The sequence below is a fragment of the Coccinella septempunctata genome, chromosome 7, assembly GCF_907165205.1.
Source record: "Coccinella septempunctata chromosome 7, icCocSept1.1, whole genome shotgun sequence".
Lineage (NCBI taxonomy): Eukaryota > Metazoa > Arthropoda > Insecta > Coleoptera > Coccinellidae > Coccinella > Coccinella septempunctata.
This window is the reverse complement of record NC_058195.1, coordinates 12,198,004-12,212,725: the sequence shown is the minus strand read 5'-3', so window position 1 is coordinate 12,212,725 and position 14,722 is coordinate 12,198,004. Positions and strand designations below refer to the sequence as shown.

Genomic DNA, 14,722 nt, shown 5'->3' with positions numbered 1-14,722 from the left:
TTTTCTCGATTTTTTCAAATGTAACACCCTGTATTTTTTTCCATGATGATGTACACAGTTTAAAACCTTACATTCTTTCAGAAGTAACCTTAGGATTATTTTCACTCCTGTGTCCAGCAGACACGAAAAACGACATTTCAACCAAAAATTTCAGGAATAATGAACATAATAACTAACGGATGTTTTAAATAAGTCACTCAATGAAACCAAACTGAATGACCAATTTTTGAAAAACTTTTGAACCCTTTCAAAATCATAATCATTGAAGTTCAACATGAAAATGATAATGTTTGTCCGAATAAGTAACACATACATAGGTGTTATTGGTAACTTATGTATTCTAACGATTACAGTGTTTTATCGGCATCCAAAAAAAATTATTAATAATGAAATGGATTAACGCAATTTGTCTTTGTCCTTTTCAACGCCCCAATATTTAAATAAAATTTTCCGCTCTGATTTCATTTTTCGTGCCTGCTGGACGCAGGAGTGAAAATAGCCCTTTGGTTACTTCTGAACAAATGTAAGGTTTCAGGTTTCAAATTGTGTACATCATCATGGAAAAACATACAGGCTGTTACGTTTGAAGAAATCGAGAAAAAACAATCTGAAATTCTTCTTATTTGGACATTGATAACGGACACCCTGTATAAGAGGGGTTGATCATTTAGGAACGATGACTAGGCAAATTCTCAAGTTAAAAAAATCCTGATCATAGGTTCCTTTATACAGAGTGAGTCTTTGGCCCGAACAAATAATTCAACAGCAGATTCTTGGGGTCAAAAGAAACACTTTTTTCCTATACCATTTTTGCCAATTCGGCCCTGATAAACAGATATAGCCATTTCATAATGAGCTATGCCACCCCTGGAGAAACAGAATTCCCTTCAGAATAATAAGGTGAATCTATGTCACTACCGATCTGTGGATCTTTTAAATAGAGTTGCATTCAGCGAAAGTACTAAATCTTCCGACATTCGAGAAAGAATTACTCCTAGCATTTGAATCAAATTTTCAGTAGTTTCATGAGTAATCTTCTGGATGGGCTTTGGGCAAGCGGTTCCAAGGCCCAGTCATATAGAGGGTGAGTCTTTGACCCGTACAAATATTTTAACAGTAGATTTTTGAGGTCAGATGAAACACTTTTTTCCTATACCATTTTTTCCGATTCGGCCCTGATAAAAAGATACATATAGCCATTTCAAATTTTCATAATGAGCTATGCCACCTCTGGAGAAACAATTCCCTTCAGAATAACAAGCTGAATCTATGACACTACATATCTGTGGATCTTTTAAACAGAGTTGCATTCAGCCAAAGTACACAATTTTCCGAATATCACAGATATTTTTTATTTTTGAACAACAAATTACTCGAAAATGGCGCATTATACGAGAAAATATGAAGAATACCTACTTATATTTTACAAAACGTTCAAATATTCATTAGATAGCATCCAACTTAGTTCTAACAGTTGGGTTCTTTGAATTTTTTTTTGTTGGTATTTTTATGGCACTTTATGGTCATAACGAGAAAACTGGAAGACGTGGGTGATATCTTGTGTTCGAAAAAGGTTCATCAAATAAATGAAAATATATATTCCGAAATTCATTTAATTCGATAGAACCGTTTGTGGGAAAGAACTAAAAATAACATTTTTCTACAAGCGTGCGCGTTCAACCTTTTTCCCGCACGCATTCCAAGTTGCAAAGAGTCACTTTCCCAAAGAGTGCGGGAAAAACGCCTGCTATTTCTTTCCGGCGCGCATTTGCGTGCGGGAATGGATTAGCAGAGGTTTTTCCCGCAAGCAAATATTATAGAGTAAATTAAATTCTATCATCTTTCTATGGACAGAACGTCAACGATGAGAAACCCTTAGTAACGACTAAGATGTCTAAAACTCTGGTGTATTCACTGATTCGATTTTGTTTTTAATTTCATGGGGATATGGGATCAGTTTCGTTTTTCCCACTGTAGGTAGCGCTGCTTAGAATTTGACAGAGCATTGTCAATTGATATTTGAAAATAATTTGAATACTTTCCTACGACTTACGAATATGTTGTATTTATAAGCGATTATTGTGCGTGTGAAAATGTATTAGTTTCGAGAAAGGGGTGTAGAACATTCATTTATTCAACATGTCGTTGAGTAAGTTCAGTTTTCTGTATGGAGAATCAAGAACTACAGCTAAGAATTCGGTGTTGTTGGAATTTGAGGCAGAACCAAATCAGACGAACGAACATTCGGGATGGATATAGCTAAGTTTTATGGCAACTTCAGCAATATTTCAAAAAAACTGTATTGAAAATACCTAATGTGAATTGTGGGCATGTATTGAGAAACAGAAATACATAAATCTATTCTAGTATGTTCTTCAAATATTCTTTATGAGTAGATATAGTGAAAATTCCCTTTCCGTCAACTGAATATATTGGACATTTGACCAATCAACTGTGTTTTATTAAAATCATATTGAATTACCCCCCTTCATTAATTCAATCTGTGAAACGGAAATTATCTTGAAGAAGAATAGTAAATACTCCTTCGAACCCTTATTCGATAGTGTTGAAATATTGACAGATTTGTTATTGCAACGAAAATTAAACAGTAAGTGACAAATATTCCTTAACAGCTGACAAAATGGGCCAGTTCAGATTTTGAATTCGTTGATCGATGTTCGATATCAACGCAAAACAAAATAAAACGAGAGAGTATCATTGGACTTCCTTTGGTAGAAAAAGGATAGACCGAAGCAAATGACATGGTGGCGCCGCCACGAAACTGATCCCATATCCCCGATTTCTGAAATGTTGATGCATGCAAAAAGTGACAAGTGCACACACCAGTGTTTTAGACATCTTAGTAACGACATGCAGAATTACGTCTGTCATTATATATGAATTAATCAAATGAGATATGATCTGTTTCGTACAATGGATACATTTATATATTTCAAGCGCTTGTAGAAAAAATATTGTTCCTAACTCTTGCGAAAAGTGTCTTGCCCGCACTCAACTGCTTACCCGAACTCTGCTTCGCATCGTTCGGGCAACGGCCGTTTCGTGCGGGCAAGTATCACTTTCCGCACTTATCAACAGCCTGTATCTTTTAAACAGAGTTGCTTCGAAAAAAATGGTAAGGAAAAAAATGGTTCGTTTGACCTCAAGATTCTACTGTTGAAATATTTGATCTAGTCTAAGACTCACCCTGTATAACTGTAAAATATAAGCATGGGGTCGAGTGCAAATTGCCTCTTCAGTTGTCTGTGGAAGTGAGACCAAAAACCGTCAATGCCTCGAAGAAAATTCTGATTTTAACCAATTTGCTGCATATCCAACATTCACAATCTCTATATTTTATTTGGATTCTCTACAAAGTTGGGTAAAGTTGCTTTCCCACTCGATATTAACGGTCCACACCTACGATTCATTATACGGACCGTGAATATAACTCAATATCTGAAACGGATCCAATCGAGCTAGTCGTTAGGCCATAATCTGAGGCGTGTTTTTCCTTATTTCAATGACGAAGGAGAAAGTAATGGAGGTTTTCGTGCTTGAGAGTCGTGAAGTTCGGCAACTGATGCATCTTGAGATTATTAACATGGCCGATAGATGTATACTTATATACCGCTACACAAAAGTAAAAGTTCAGGAAGTTTGTGACCGTTTCAAAAGTCGCTGAATCTTGTCCACCATTCATGAGAAATCCAATGTTCACCATCTTATAATAATGGATTTTTTGCTCCTCGTTTGATATCATTTTCAGATTCAGGCAAGTTGTTGTCGTTTGTGCTTCTAAGAATTTCAAATCAGTTATTGTTTTACGTTCATGTATATATTCTTTTGATAAAGAGCATATTTTTTTAACATCAAACAATAATTATAGCATGTGTATGATATACAGTTTTAGCAGAGGTTAGCCTAACGGGGTACCATACAATTTGGCGTATGCTACAACAGCTTAGGGAAAAACTCCAGTAAAAAAACCTTTTCTCCCCTTGAGTTTCGGGGATCGTAAGGGATACAATTGTTCACAAAATGAGCTGAAAGATGAAATATTTCATATCGAAATCGAAGGGCATATCGGACTGCAAAAATTGATCCTTTCATCGAAGGAAAAAAAAAACATGGAGTTTTCTCCAAGTTCCCAGAAAATTTTAACTGAAATAAAAAAAACAAAAGGAACATTGAGATAATAAAATTAAGTTCTATACGAAGATGTATTGATATCTAGTTAGCCTAGACCAGTTCCACACATAAAAGAAATATTGCGTTATCATAGCAACTAACAATAACTCATTAGCAGTGTCAGTGTGAAGTTTGAGGTCAAAAAAGTAAACCATAGTTACGCAATAAATTAAAAGAAAGAAGATGTCCACCGAAATTGTGAAAATCGAAAAATTGGAGTATGGAGCCATCATTGAGTACCTGTATTTTAAAGGTTAAGAGGTTAGCAGATTTACGAAGATTTGCTTAATAGCCTTGGTGATCAATGACCTTCGTATGCGACCGTTCACGTCAATTTGGACATGAGAAAAATTGCTGCAAAATGGATCCCCAAATGTTTGAATGTTGACCAAAAGCGTGCAAGGGTAGGAAGAAGCATCGCGTTAGATCTGTGCTCGATTTGAAAACGATGTAGACTTCTTAAACCGCATTGTTACTATGGATGAGACTTGAGTACATTTCTACGATCCAGAAACAAAGCAACAATCGATGGAATGGCGACACTCAGGTTCTCCAAGACCTAAGAAGTTTCTCGTGTCCAAAAATCTGCTGGAAAAGTTCTTGCTTCAGTTTTTTGGGATGCCATGAAGTAATCATAATTGATTTTATGGATAAGGGTAGAACAATAACCGGAGATTACTATTCCACATTATTGACCACTCTACGGAAAACATTAAAGAGAAAAGACGCGGAAAGCTATCCAAAGGTGTTTTGTTTTTGCAGGACAACGCCCCTGCATACAAATTTCATGTTGCCATGAAAAAATTCGTGAGTTAGGGTTTGAATTACTAGAACACCCTTCTTATCCACCAGATTTGGCTCCATCCGACTATCATCTCTTTACTCATCTGAAAAAAAGTTTAAAAAGTCGTAAATTTTCTTCCAACGATGGGGTAATGAAAGTTGTGTAGGTCTGGTTTGCAGAGCAAGAAGAAACATTTTTTTTGAAAGGTCTAGAGACGTTTTAGGTTCGCTGTGATAAATGTATCCAATTAAGACAAGAATATGTTGAGTAATAAAATATTTTGACAATGAAATTTGTGGTTGGTAGTAGGCTAAGAATTTTTCAATATCCTCGTATGTCAGATTAACCTAAAATTCACAACCCAGTTCGAAAAAGATTCGGAAACTGCATGTATAGCCCTAAAACCATCCTGAAATTATAAATCAAAAATAATGACTAATCAGAAAATTGCCAGTGTATAGAATGTTATTATTAGAAGATAACAACCAAGACAAGGCCCTTTTGCCTAAATACTTGATGAATTCAGGATAAATTCCGTCGAAACCAGTATAGCGTTGCAAGATTTAGTGGATTTAATTGTTGATTTTAATTCATCCATATTGAATGGATTAGAGATGACTTCCATAGGTTCATAAAATCAACTTTCATCTTGATATTTTAAATATCATGGCGGCCATGGTTTTTCCATCAAAGCTCGTCAGTTTGCTGCCAGTGATGTAGGTTAGGTGAACATCGATATGAGAAGTTAGGTGCAGGGCCAAAGCGAATATGAAAACCGTAATTGAGAAAAATTTTCTTACATCAAAAAGAACGCAATTCAAAATATTTATCGATCTACTAATAGAGCATATTTACAACTGTATTCGATTAACTGAATTCATTTAAAGCGAGATTTAGTTAGAGACTAGCACTGTACATCAAAATTACGAATCATTGTTTCAAACTTGTAACGCTTGTTTATAGCAACAAACTATTCAACCAGAAGAAGTAGCCTAGAGAATAGGTCAAGTGCCGAGCTCGCAAATGCAGCATAAACTTAGAACGCTAGCTCCACAACAAAGAAAGGTTCTATCGATTATAAATCATCATCATGTGCAATGAGGGAAATCTCAAATGATGCACTTTCTTAGGCACAGTCTCCATATTATCGATCGATAACCTCTTACTTTCACTGTCAATGAAATTAATTGCTCCAGCTTGAAAAAATATATAATAATCTTATTCCCACATTAAATTTCACGCTGTATATAATTGAATGGTGATGATGTTGAGATTACAGTGGTTACCTATCTCCTAGAAATTTACATATTTAGCAACGAAAAACTTTCATGTGTTTCTACTGTTGGTCAAAGAACGTTTTTATATCTATACTCCATTCACATTTATTTTAGCAGTCGGTTCGCTGTGAAATAATTTTCTCAAGTTTTTCTAGCCAGAACGGTGTAAGGTTGGCACTCATGAAATGTCGTTATTGTCATAACACCGTTGCCACAACTAATATCGATTTTTATTACGAAAATGCCGAAAGTGATTGAAAAAAGAGACAGGTTTTCAGGAAGTACTATTTAGAATTCAGGTCCGCTCATTCAAATAGTTATACCCTGATATTCTAAAATCCACAATACGACAGACGGTAGAGAACATATTCAATGTAAGAGAATTTATATAATATTTTATCTCAATCTAAACGACTTATATGTCAGCTGAATATTTCCACAGTCAGAAAGATTGTGAATGAAGAGGATGACAAAGAATTTTCTTCTATTGGGAGACCCAAAAAAGTGGTGGCATTTGAGAATTTTATGTTTGAGTGAATTAATTCGAAAAGTTTACTACAGGATTGTCGATGGTCATCGTAGAATAAGTTCCCGAAAATTGATTTTTCTATTTTTCATTTGACTTGTCCTATACATTGTGAATGTCTTAAGGTACCAATAAATACCTAATTATTATTATTATATCAATGTATTAAGATGAACAGCCACAAACACGCGCCAGTTGTCCTGTTAATTGTTTATTCATGTGGAATTTTTGTTCAAAGGCGAAGTTCATCTCGACTCGAAACTTCTTCTAATTCCTTTTACTTATTTTGATGCAAGATGATTTTTGCTGAAGAATTTAACATTAACTGATCTCTTATATTTTCCATGGAAAAATCTAGATTTGGTATGCCTTCAATCAGTTTGTATAAACTGCAATTATGTTCGTCACATATTTTCCGAAGAGATTCGACATTGTGATAAAATACGTAATAACAGAAACTTTTACGTAGAACAGGCAACATAGCGTTGATTTAAAACCCAAAAATATTTTGACAAGCGTCATAACCCCACATTTTTGTACTATACAGAGTGAAATGTGTCAAATTTCCATGGCCAACCGAGTGCTAAAATAAATGTGAATGGAGTATAGTAGTTATTGCTTTCCTGATTTATAAAAGTCTCAAATTAAGCTCATTTTGATCTATTATTTCTCATAATAAACTCATGGAATCCAAACAAATTTTGCTATTTGAGAGGATTCCAGGATTCTAGGAAATGAAACAAATATCACAAAAGTGGCGCCTATGTATATGTTTATTTTTCAAATGTCATGAAATTTCAAGGTGATCTCGTGTACATCACACTCACTAAATGAGTGACAGAGTGAAACACCAAAAGATGGACAAAGAAATGCAATTCGATTGATTTTAAATCAGCTGGTATGGATTCTCTGTAGATAAATGAAGATTTAATTGCCATAAATCTATCGAAGTCAATTCACATAATTTTTTATACAGGTTGGTTGAATAATTTTGGACATCAAACACGCTTTGAGCTTCAGAATCCACGTCATATTGACATCAGACAGATTTGACATAAGCCCCGGATTTGGTTATTGTTTTTTTTTAACCTTTTTGTCATTTCATTCAAAATTATTTTATTCTACTTGATTTGGCGCCCAACGAGGGACGTCTAATCTAATAGGGAGTTTCCTTAGTTATTGTGCATTGATAAGCTTCTCGAACCATTCTTCAACTATTTTCAGAGCAACTTTATGAATCAGTTATTAGACTTTCCTCCTGAATTTGGAAAAATACAGTACCAGTTTGATAACTGACATCTGTTTTGATGAAAGTGCACGAATCAAAATCGAGATCCAGCCTCTTCACGAAAACTGTTTCGCCACAGTCGAATTCCAAATCCCTCATGGGTGATTCATGAGGAACACATCGAAGATCTCGGCTCTTATGGTCTTTAAATGGTCAACGAAATCTTTTCTTTGCCTCGTCTGGTTCGCCGACTTCTCTCGAGGATTTAACTGAGTCACGTGTGGACAGGCGTGAGAATAAAAACCAATTCTTTGGGCCCAGGTAGAATCCAGTCTAGATACTTGTTACTTTGTTTTATCGACGAAGCCCCATGAGTCATGTTCCGGCAGTTCACTAGATTAATCTCGATGGAATATTCATAAAGCGCAAATTGAAGTGTTTAACATGAAAACCGAGCCAATAACTTCTTGTATACTGGGTGATTCAAAACGGAACGGAAATCCAGAGTTGTTCTTCAAGTTTCTTTCATTTAGCTCTGTTTAATTTTCACTGTTGAAAAAATATTATATTTGGTTCATGCAATTTGCCCATAGACCAATGTTTTAAATTCTCCTTCAAAAAAGTGGAAGAATCTTGGAACTTGGTACAAGGATAGAGCATTTTTGTTCTAAGGCTAAGGGAAGATATTCAATTTTGACGACTAGGAAAATATTGATCATGTTAAATTTTCAGTATTTTTCCAGAGATACCAACTTGTAATCCTCCATTGAATAAAAAGTTATCTGTTCACTTTTTTGGCAGAATATACTAAGTACATACTTTCATTTCATACAATATTTTTTGCAGAGATCACTTCACGGAAGAATCACCAAAAAGCTGTTGCGGGGTGTTGACATGGAAGCCTGGATCATTGAAATGGCTGATAGCATCGGTAGCATTGGTAGCAGTAGGCTGTGTTTTAGTAGGAACTGCTCTTGGTACCATGAGGCCAGCAGGAAGGGACCATTTTACGATAGCCCTCTTGATGATTGGTGAGTTTCTTATAGTTCTTTATAGTTCTTCTTTTGGTCTGAATGTATAAACATTTTTTGTTACTTAAATATTGTAGTCGTTTTTTGCAAATTTTTTAAATTTTATAACAAACCAGCTATTCGAGGAGACCCAAAGTCGATGTTTAGTTGTTGTTAAAATGCCTAGAGCACGTGTACGCAGAATTTATCGCCAGCTAAGTGAATTTGAAAGAGGTCGAATTATTGTTCTACGGGGTTGTCATTTCGAGAAATCGCTAACCGTACGAACAGAATTCCAACTACTGTTATGATATGTTGTCAAGTGTGGTTTGATAATGACCAAAATCGAAGAAGAGTAGGCATCGGACGTGGAAGGGGCACAAATGGAGTTCAAGATCGGCGTCTAAGACTTATGGCCATTAGAGACCGATTTGCGACAACTCGATCTTTGGCTGATGAGTGGTTAGGAGAACAAGGCCATCCTGTAACTGTCCGAACGGTTTACCGCCGTATAAGGTCTTTTGGACTGCAGCATTATCGACATCATCTTGTGTTACATCTTACGGTTGGGCATCGACGGCAACGATTACAGTGGTGCAGAGAACGACAACATTGGAATGTGGAATTGCATCAGGACGTCTTTTCTGATGAATCTCGATTCTGCTTAGTTGCACATAATAGCCGAAGAAGGGTAAGACGTCGAGGAGAAAGACGTGAACCTCATTTTAATGTTGAGCGTCATGTACACCGGACAGTAGGCGTTATGGTATGGGGTGCTATTGCACATGGAAGTATGTCACCTTTAGTCTTTATTCGAGGTAACATGACAGCGCTGCGTTACCTTCAAGAAATAGTGGAGCCATATGTTCTCCTTTACCTTAACCGGCTCGAGAATCCAATATTTCAGCAAGATAATGCTCGACCTCATGTTGCCAGAGTTAGTTTAAACTTTTTTGAAGCGACCCATCTGAATCATTTGCCATGGCCGCCCAGATCCCCCGATCATTTGCCCATAGAGCATGTTTGGGCATAATGGGTAGAGGGCTTGGAAATTTACTCCAGCTCCCACGGAGTTTTGCGACTCTGAGACATGAAGTACAGGTAGCTTGAGATAGGATCCCTGAAGAAGAAATAGACCACCTTCTTGCATCAATGTCAAGACGTTTTAGGGAGTGTACAGATAACCGCGGTGGACAAACACATTATTAACAAATTTAATAAAAAAATTTGTTTTTTTTCAAATTTTAATCATTTACTGATTGCTATACTATCTATTTTTTACCAAAAAAAATTTAAAATTCCAACAGCTCCTTCTGTTGCAGTTTCTTTGTCATTTAGTATATATGCTAAACCTTCTCTGCGTTATGTGTTTCAGGAATTGGAATTGTACTAGTTACAATAAGCGGGGTAGCTTGGCGACTGGCATCACAAAATGCCACCTCGTGCAGAACAATGTTAGGAATAGGGTCTTTGGAATCAGTCGACGTCTGCACCCGCAGGTTCGTCCCGAGACTGCCGCCAACCTATGGCCGCCCCCATCACCCCTACGCCGCCATGATGTACCCGGAGTTTCAATATAGACCACCACCGCCCACCTACCAGGCCTCGATGCAGGAGTATAGGCTGAGGTTGCTGCTGATTGATCGGGGAAATACCCCACAGATTCAGGCTGGTGTTCAGAATACTGTTTCTCCCCCACCAACCTACCGGAGTCATTCTGGAAGTTTGATAAGGTGAGATATTGAGAAGAGAGATGTACTTAATTTTGCTTGTAGGGATGATAAATCATCTATGCAGGGTAGGGAAGGCATACGGTTGGGCCAAGTTGATGTTGCAGGGGATTGTACTTTCACTTTTTGATTTTAATAGGACAGCTATACAGGGTGAGTCTTTGACTCGTACAAATATATCAACAGTAGATTCTTGAGGTCAAAAGAAACACTAGGCTCTTGTTCATTTATTTGATGAATCTTTTTCGAACACAATATATCTTCAGGTTTTCTCATTATGACCATTTATTCATTAATTGCTGTATTCCGTTACCGAGAATAAATCTACAAAAAAGATTCAAAAACAAAACTATAGGTGCAATCAGACTTATAATTTCTTAGGACTATTTGCGACTGTGTGCCCTCCTTTGACTGAAGAGACCCAACCGTGACCTACAGATCCTTCCACACTCCGGGCATGGATAGTCACCAACCAGATCTGGTTGCCGCTGTATTCTTCTCGAGTCTCCACTATAACTGTGGACCAAAGACCTCCATTGTGATCTGTCTAACGCTATAGTTGTTCCCAGTTAGATTGGCATCGAATGATTTTAGGGATTGATGCAGTATATCCTTAAACCACTTATACTGGCCTCCTGGTTTCCGAGCTCCCTCTGTGAATTCGCCATACAGAGCTAATTTGGGGAGTCTTGTGTCTTGCATCCTCAGAATATGGCCGCTCCATCTGAATCGGGCCCTCGTTACTTGAGTCTCAATTGTAATACAACTCGTGCGCTGCAAGACTTCTGCATTTGAAACTTTGTGGAACCATCTGATGTGCATTTTTTGTCTTAGATGACGTTGTTGCGTTTGTTCAAGCTGTTTAATATGTGGCCTGTAGGTCGTCCAGCTTTCGCTTCCGTAAAGAAACGTTGAGAGGACCACTGCTTTGTGAACAGCTGTCTTGTTCAGATTGAGGTCGTTATTTTGACACTCTTCCCATGTATTTGAACTGCTCGACCAGGCTTTCTGGTGGACTAATCAGGATTTTGGTGGCGTAGCTCGTTATGAAAACTTAAAATGGCTATATCTTTTTATCAGGACGGAATCGGAAAAAATGGTAAAGAAAAAAAGTGTTTCCTTTGACTTCAAGAATCTAATGTTAAAATATTTGTATGAGTCAGAGACTCACCCTGTATATTTCTGAACTGAACTATTTCGTATAGAAGAATAAGGACTATAGAAGGTTGAAAAAAGCGGGACGTCGAGAATGGAAAAAAACCCCTCATCGTAGACGCCCCAGTTAAGTTAAAAAAAATTGTGAAAACTTCAGTTTGAACCGTTTTTTCTTTCTGAAACCTCCAAATGCAAAATGTTGAAATATTATGTATTTGAAATACATGCGAGATGGCATTTGTGATTTGTATTTTAATCAAAGCGAAGTATGAGTTTTCCAGCTCTGTACCTTCTTTATATTTCTGTGTTCCGCTTTCGCGATTCTAAGTAGGTTATTTAAATACCTCGTTTATGTGATGCTGCAAATTAAACACAATGCTAATTCGTTTCTACGTTTGAATACTCCTCTTATTTTTAACCTACTTTCGAACTGACGAGAGCGTTCACGTTCAAATATGATGGATATACGAATTTTGCAACCCCAAGCACTAAGAAACTTCGCAATAATTATTCTCATATAACTCTCCCCTTTTCTTCCGAACTCTTTTCCACATTTGAGCAACGGGCTGGCATCAAGCCTGGACCTCAAAGTACAACTGTGAGCATCTATGAAAATGCAATCAATGTATTCAGTAATATCTCTGGAATTTAATTTTGACGATGACGATGAGTAGTTTTCAAATCAGTTTGTAAGGCAAGAAAAATCGAAAAAGGAGAAAAGTAGGTTTTTAAAGAAGAAATTACCGAGTTTTCAAAATAGTGTTCTGAAACTCTTTAGGGTTTTCACTACCAGTATCTGAAACTCTTTAGGGTTTCACTCTCAGTCTCTGAAACAAAATCAATGAAAAATTTGAAATAATTACGAGAGATACGAAAAATATTGTGAAATATAGGGTGAGTCTTTGACTCCTACAAATATTTTAACAGTAGATGCTTGAGGTCAAGAGAAACATTTTTTTCCGTACCATATTTTCCGATTCTTTCCTGATAAAAAGAAATAGCCATTTTGAGTTTTCATGATGAGCTGTGCCACCCCTGGAAAAACAAAATTGCCTTCAGAATAACTAGCTACACATCTATGGATCTTTTAAACAGAGTTGTATTCAGCCAAAGTGTCCAATTTTTCAAATTTCACAGATATACTTTTTAATTTTTGAACATCAAATTACTCGAAAACGACGCATTATACGAGAAAATATGTGGAATACTTTTACTTTACAAAACGTCCAAATATTCATTAGATAGCGTCCAACTTAGTTTCAAGAGTTGGGTTCTTTAAATTTTTGGTATTTTCATGGTAAGTAATGGTCATAACGAGAAAACTGGAAGACGTGGGTGATATCTTGCGTTCGAAAAAGATTCATCAAATAAATGAAAAACTATATTCCGAAATCAATTTCTTCCGATAAAACCGTTTGTGAGACTAAAAATAACATTTTTTATGGCTTTTCAACAGCCTGTATCTTTTAAACCGAGTCTATTCGGCAAAAATAGTAAAGGAAAAAAGTGTTTCTAGTGACCTCAAGAATGTACTGTCAAAATATTTGTACGATTCAAAGACTCACCCTGTATACACTTGAGGCATGATTGAAATATTCATGGTATATCACAGATGTATAACGAAGCTGGCGTATATTCGTTCATCCACTGCACTGTTCAATGGTTTTACTTTCGTCCTTTGGGTATCTGACAGCCAAGCGCTATCTACCATAGGAGTTCCTTTTCCTCTGATAAGATTTACTAATATAAAAATAATGTCAACATAAGAGAAGAAACTCGTGTTGTACACAACAGCGCCTGGCTACTAGTTATCGATAAGGTGGAAGTAAACCCATTGCCAAGTGAAGGCGATGGACCCTATAGTCATTCTATTCCTGACTAATCTGACCCTTTTTCAATTTTTAGGGATCAAACATCGGTGAGAAACGAGACGGCCTGGTCGGAATACAGCTGCCCACCCTCCTACAGGTCGCAAGCCCAACTGGGAACCATAGAAGACTCGATTTCAGTGCACACCAGAGATCCGTCACTCGTCGCGTCCGAAAGGGCCATAGAAAATAACGTGGAGGTTGTGAACATCCTCAGGGAGCCCCAGGAGGTGGCGAACCTGGATGGCGTGGTCGGTCTGGACTCCAAGGTGGAAAATTCGAACCAGTACAAATTGATACTGGAGGATTGCGGCGGTAGTTTCGAGAACGACAAGGATGACAATCTAGTGACCATTGTACAGACTGACGAGAGGAATCCGGTTATAGTGACCGTTAGCGGGAATTCTAGTACGGATAGTACGAGTAGTAGTAACAAATTACCAAGTGAGATTCAGATTTTAGCCCATTTATAGTACAGTCAGTTCGGTATTTTCTGTGGTATTACGAGTGATGGTCGTAAATTTGATTCTATGGTCCGGAAATTTTTGCGAATGGGGCATTTCGGATTTACGTCTCGCTGATGGGCAAACAAACCATCTATGGCATTAGTGGTCAAAATACTTCAAATTGTACGAGAAAAATAGTAATTACAATCTGCTGAAATCGAGATCGAAAAAACAGAGGGTTTTTTTCAAACTTGAAATACTGACATACAGGACAGGATATCAACATACATTCTAAACACTACCGGTAGATTCGGGTGACTTGGGACAGTCCTGTAACTTGGGACAATTACCCCCCTTGCAGATTTCTTTGTTTCTTACCATTTACGAGTGAAGGGACAAACTTATAAGATTGTGTATCGTCTATTCGGTTAGTTTAACAATTATTTCCTGTTGAGTTTGTCGTGACCAGAGCGTTTGAATTGACAGGAAAAATTAACGAATTCAGAA

The 14,722-nt window shown here is 37.0% G+C and overlaps 1 protein-coding gene across 1 annotated transcript in view; it reads left to right on the top strand.

Moving 5' to 3' along the window:
* Positions 1-14,507, top strand: part of LOC123317464 — a 43,847-nt gene extending 29,340 nt beyond the window's left edge. Inside the window, exons 2-4 of the mRNA XM_044904018.1 lie at positions 8,853-9,037; positions 10,392-10,749; positions 13,807-14,507. Coding sequence (XP_044759953.1) covers positions 8,853-9,037; positions 10,392-10,749; positions 13,807-14,242 — 979 coding nt within the window. The 3' untranslated portion in view covers positions 14,243-14,507. The remainder of the gene's footprint in view (positions 1-8,852; positions 9,038-10,391; positions 10,750-13,806) is intronic.
* The last annotated feature ends 215 nt before the right edge of the window (positions 14,508-14,722 follow it).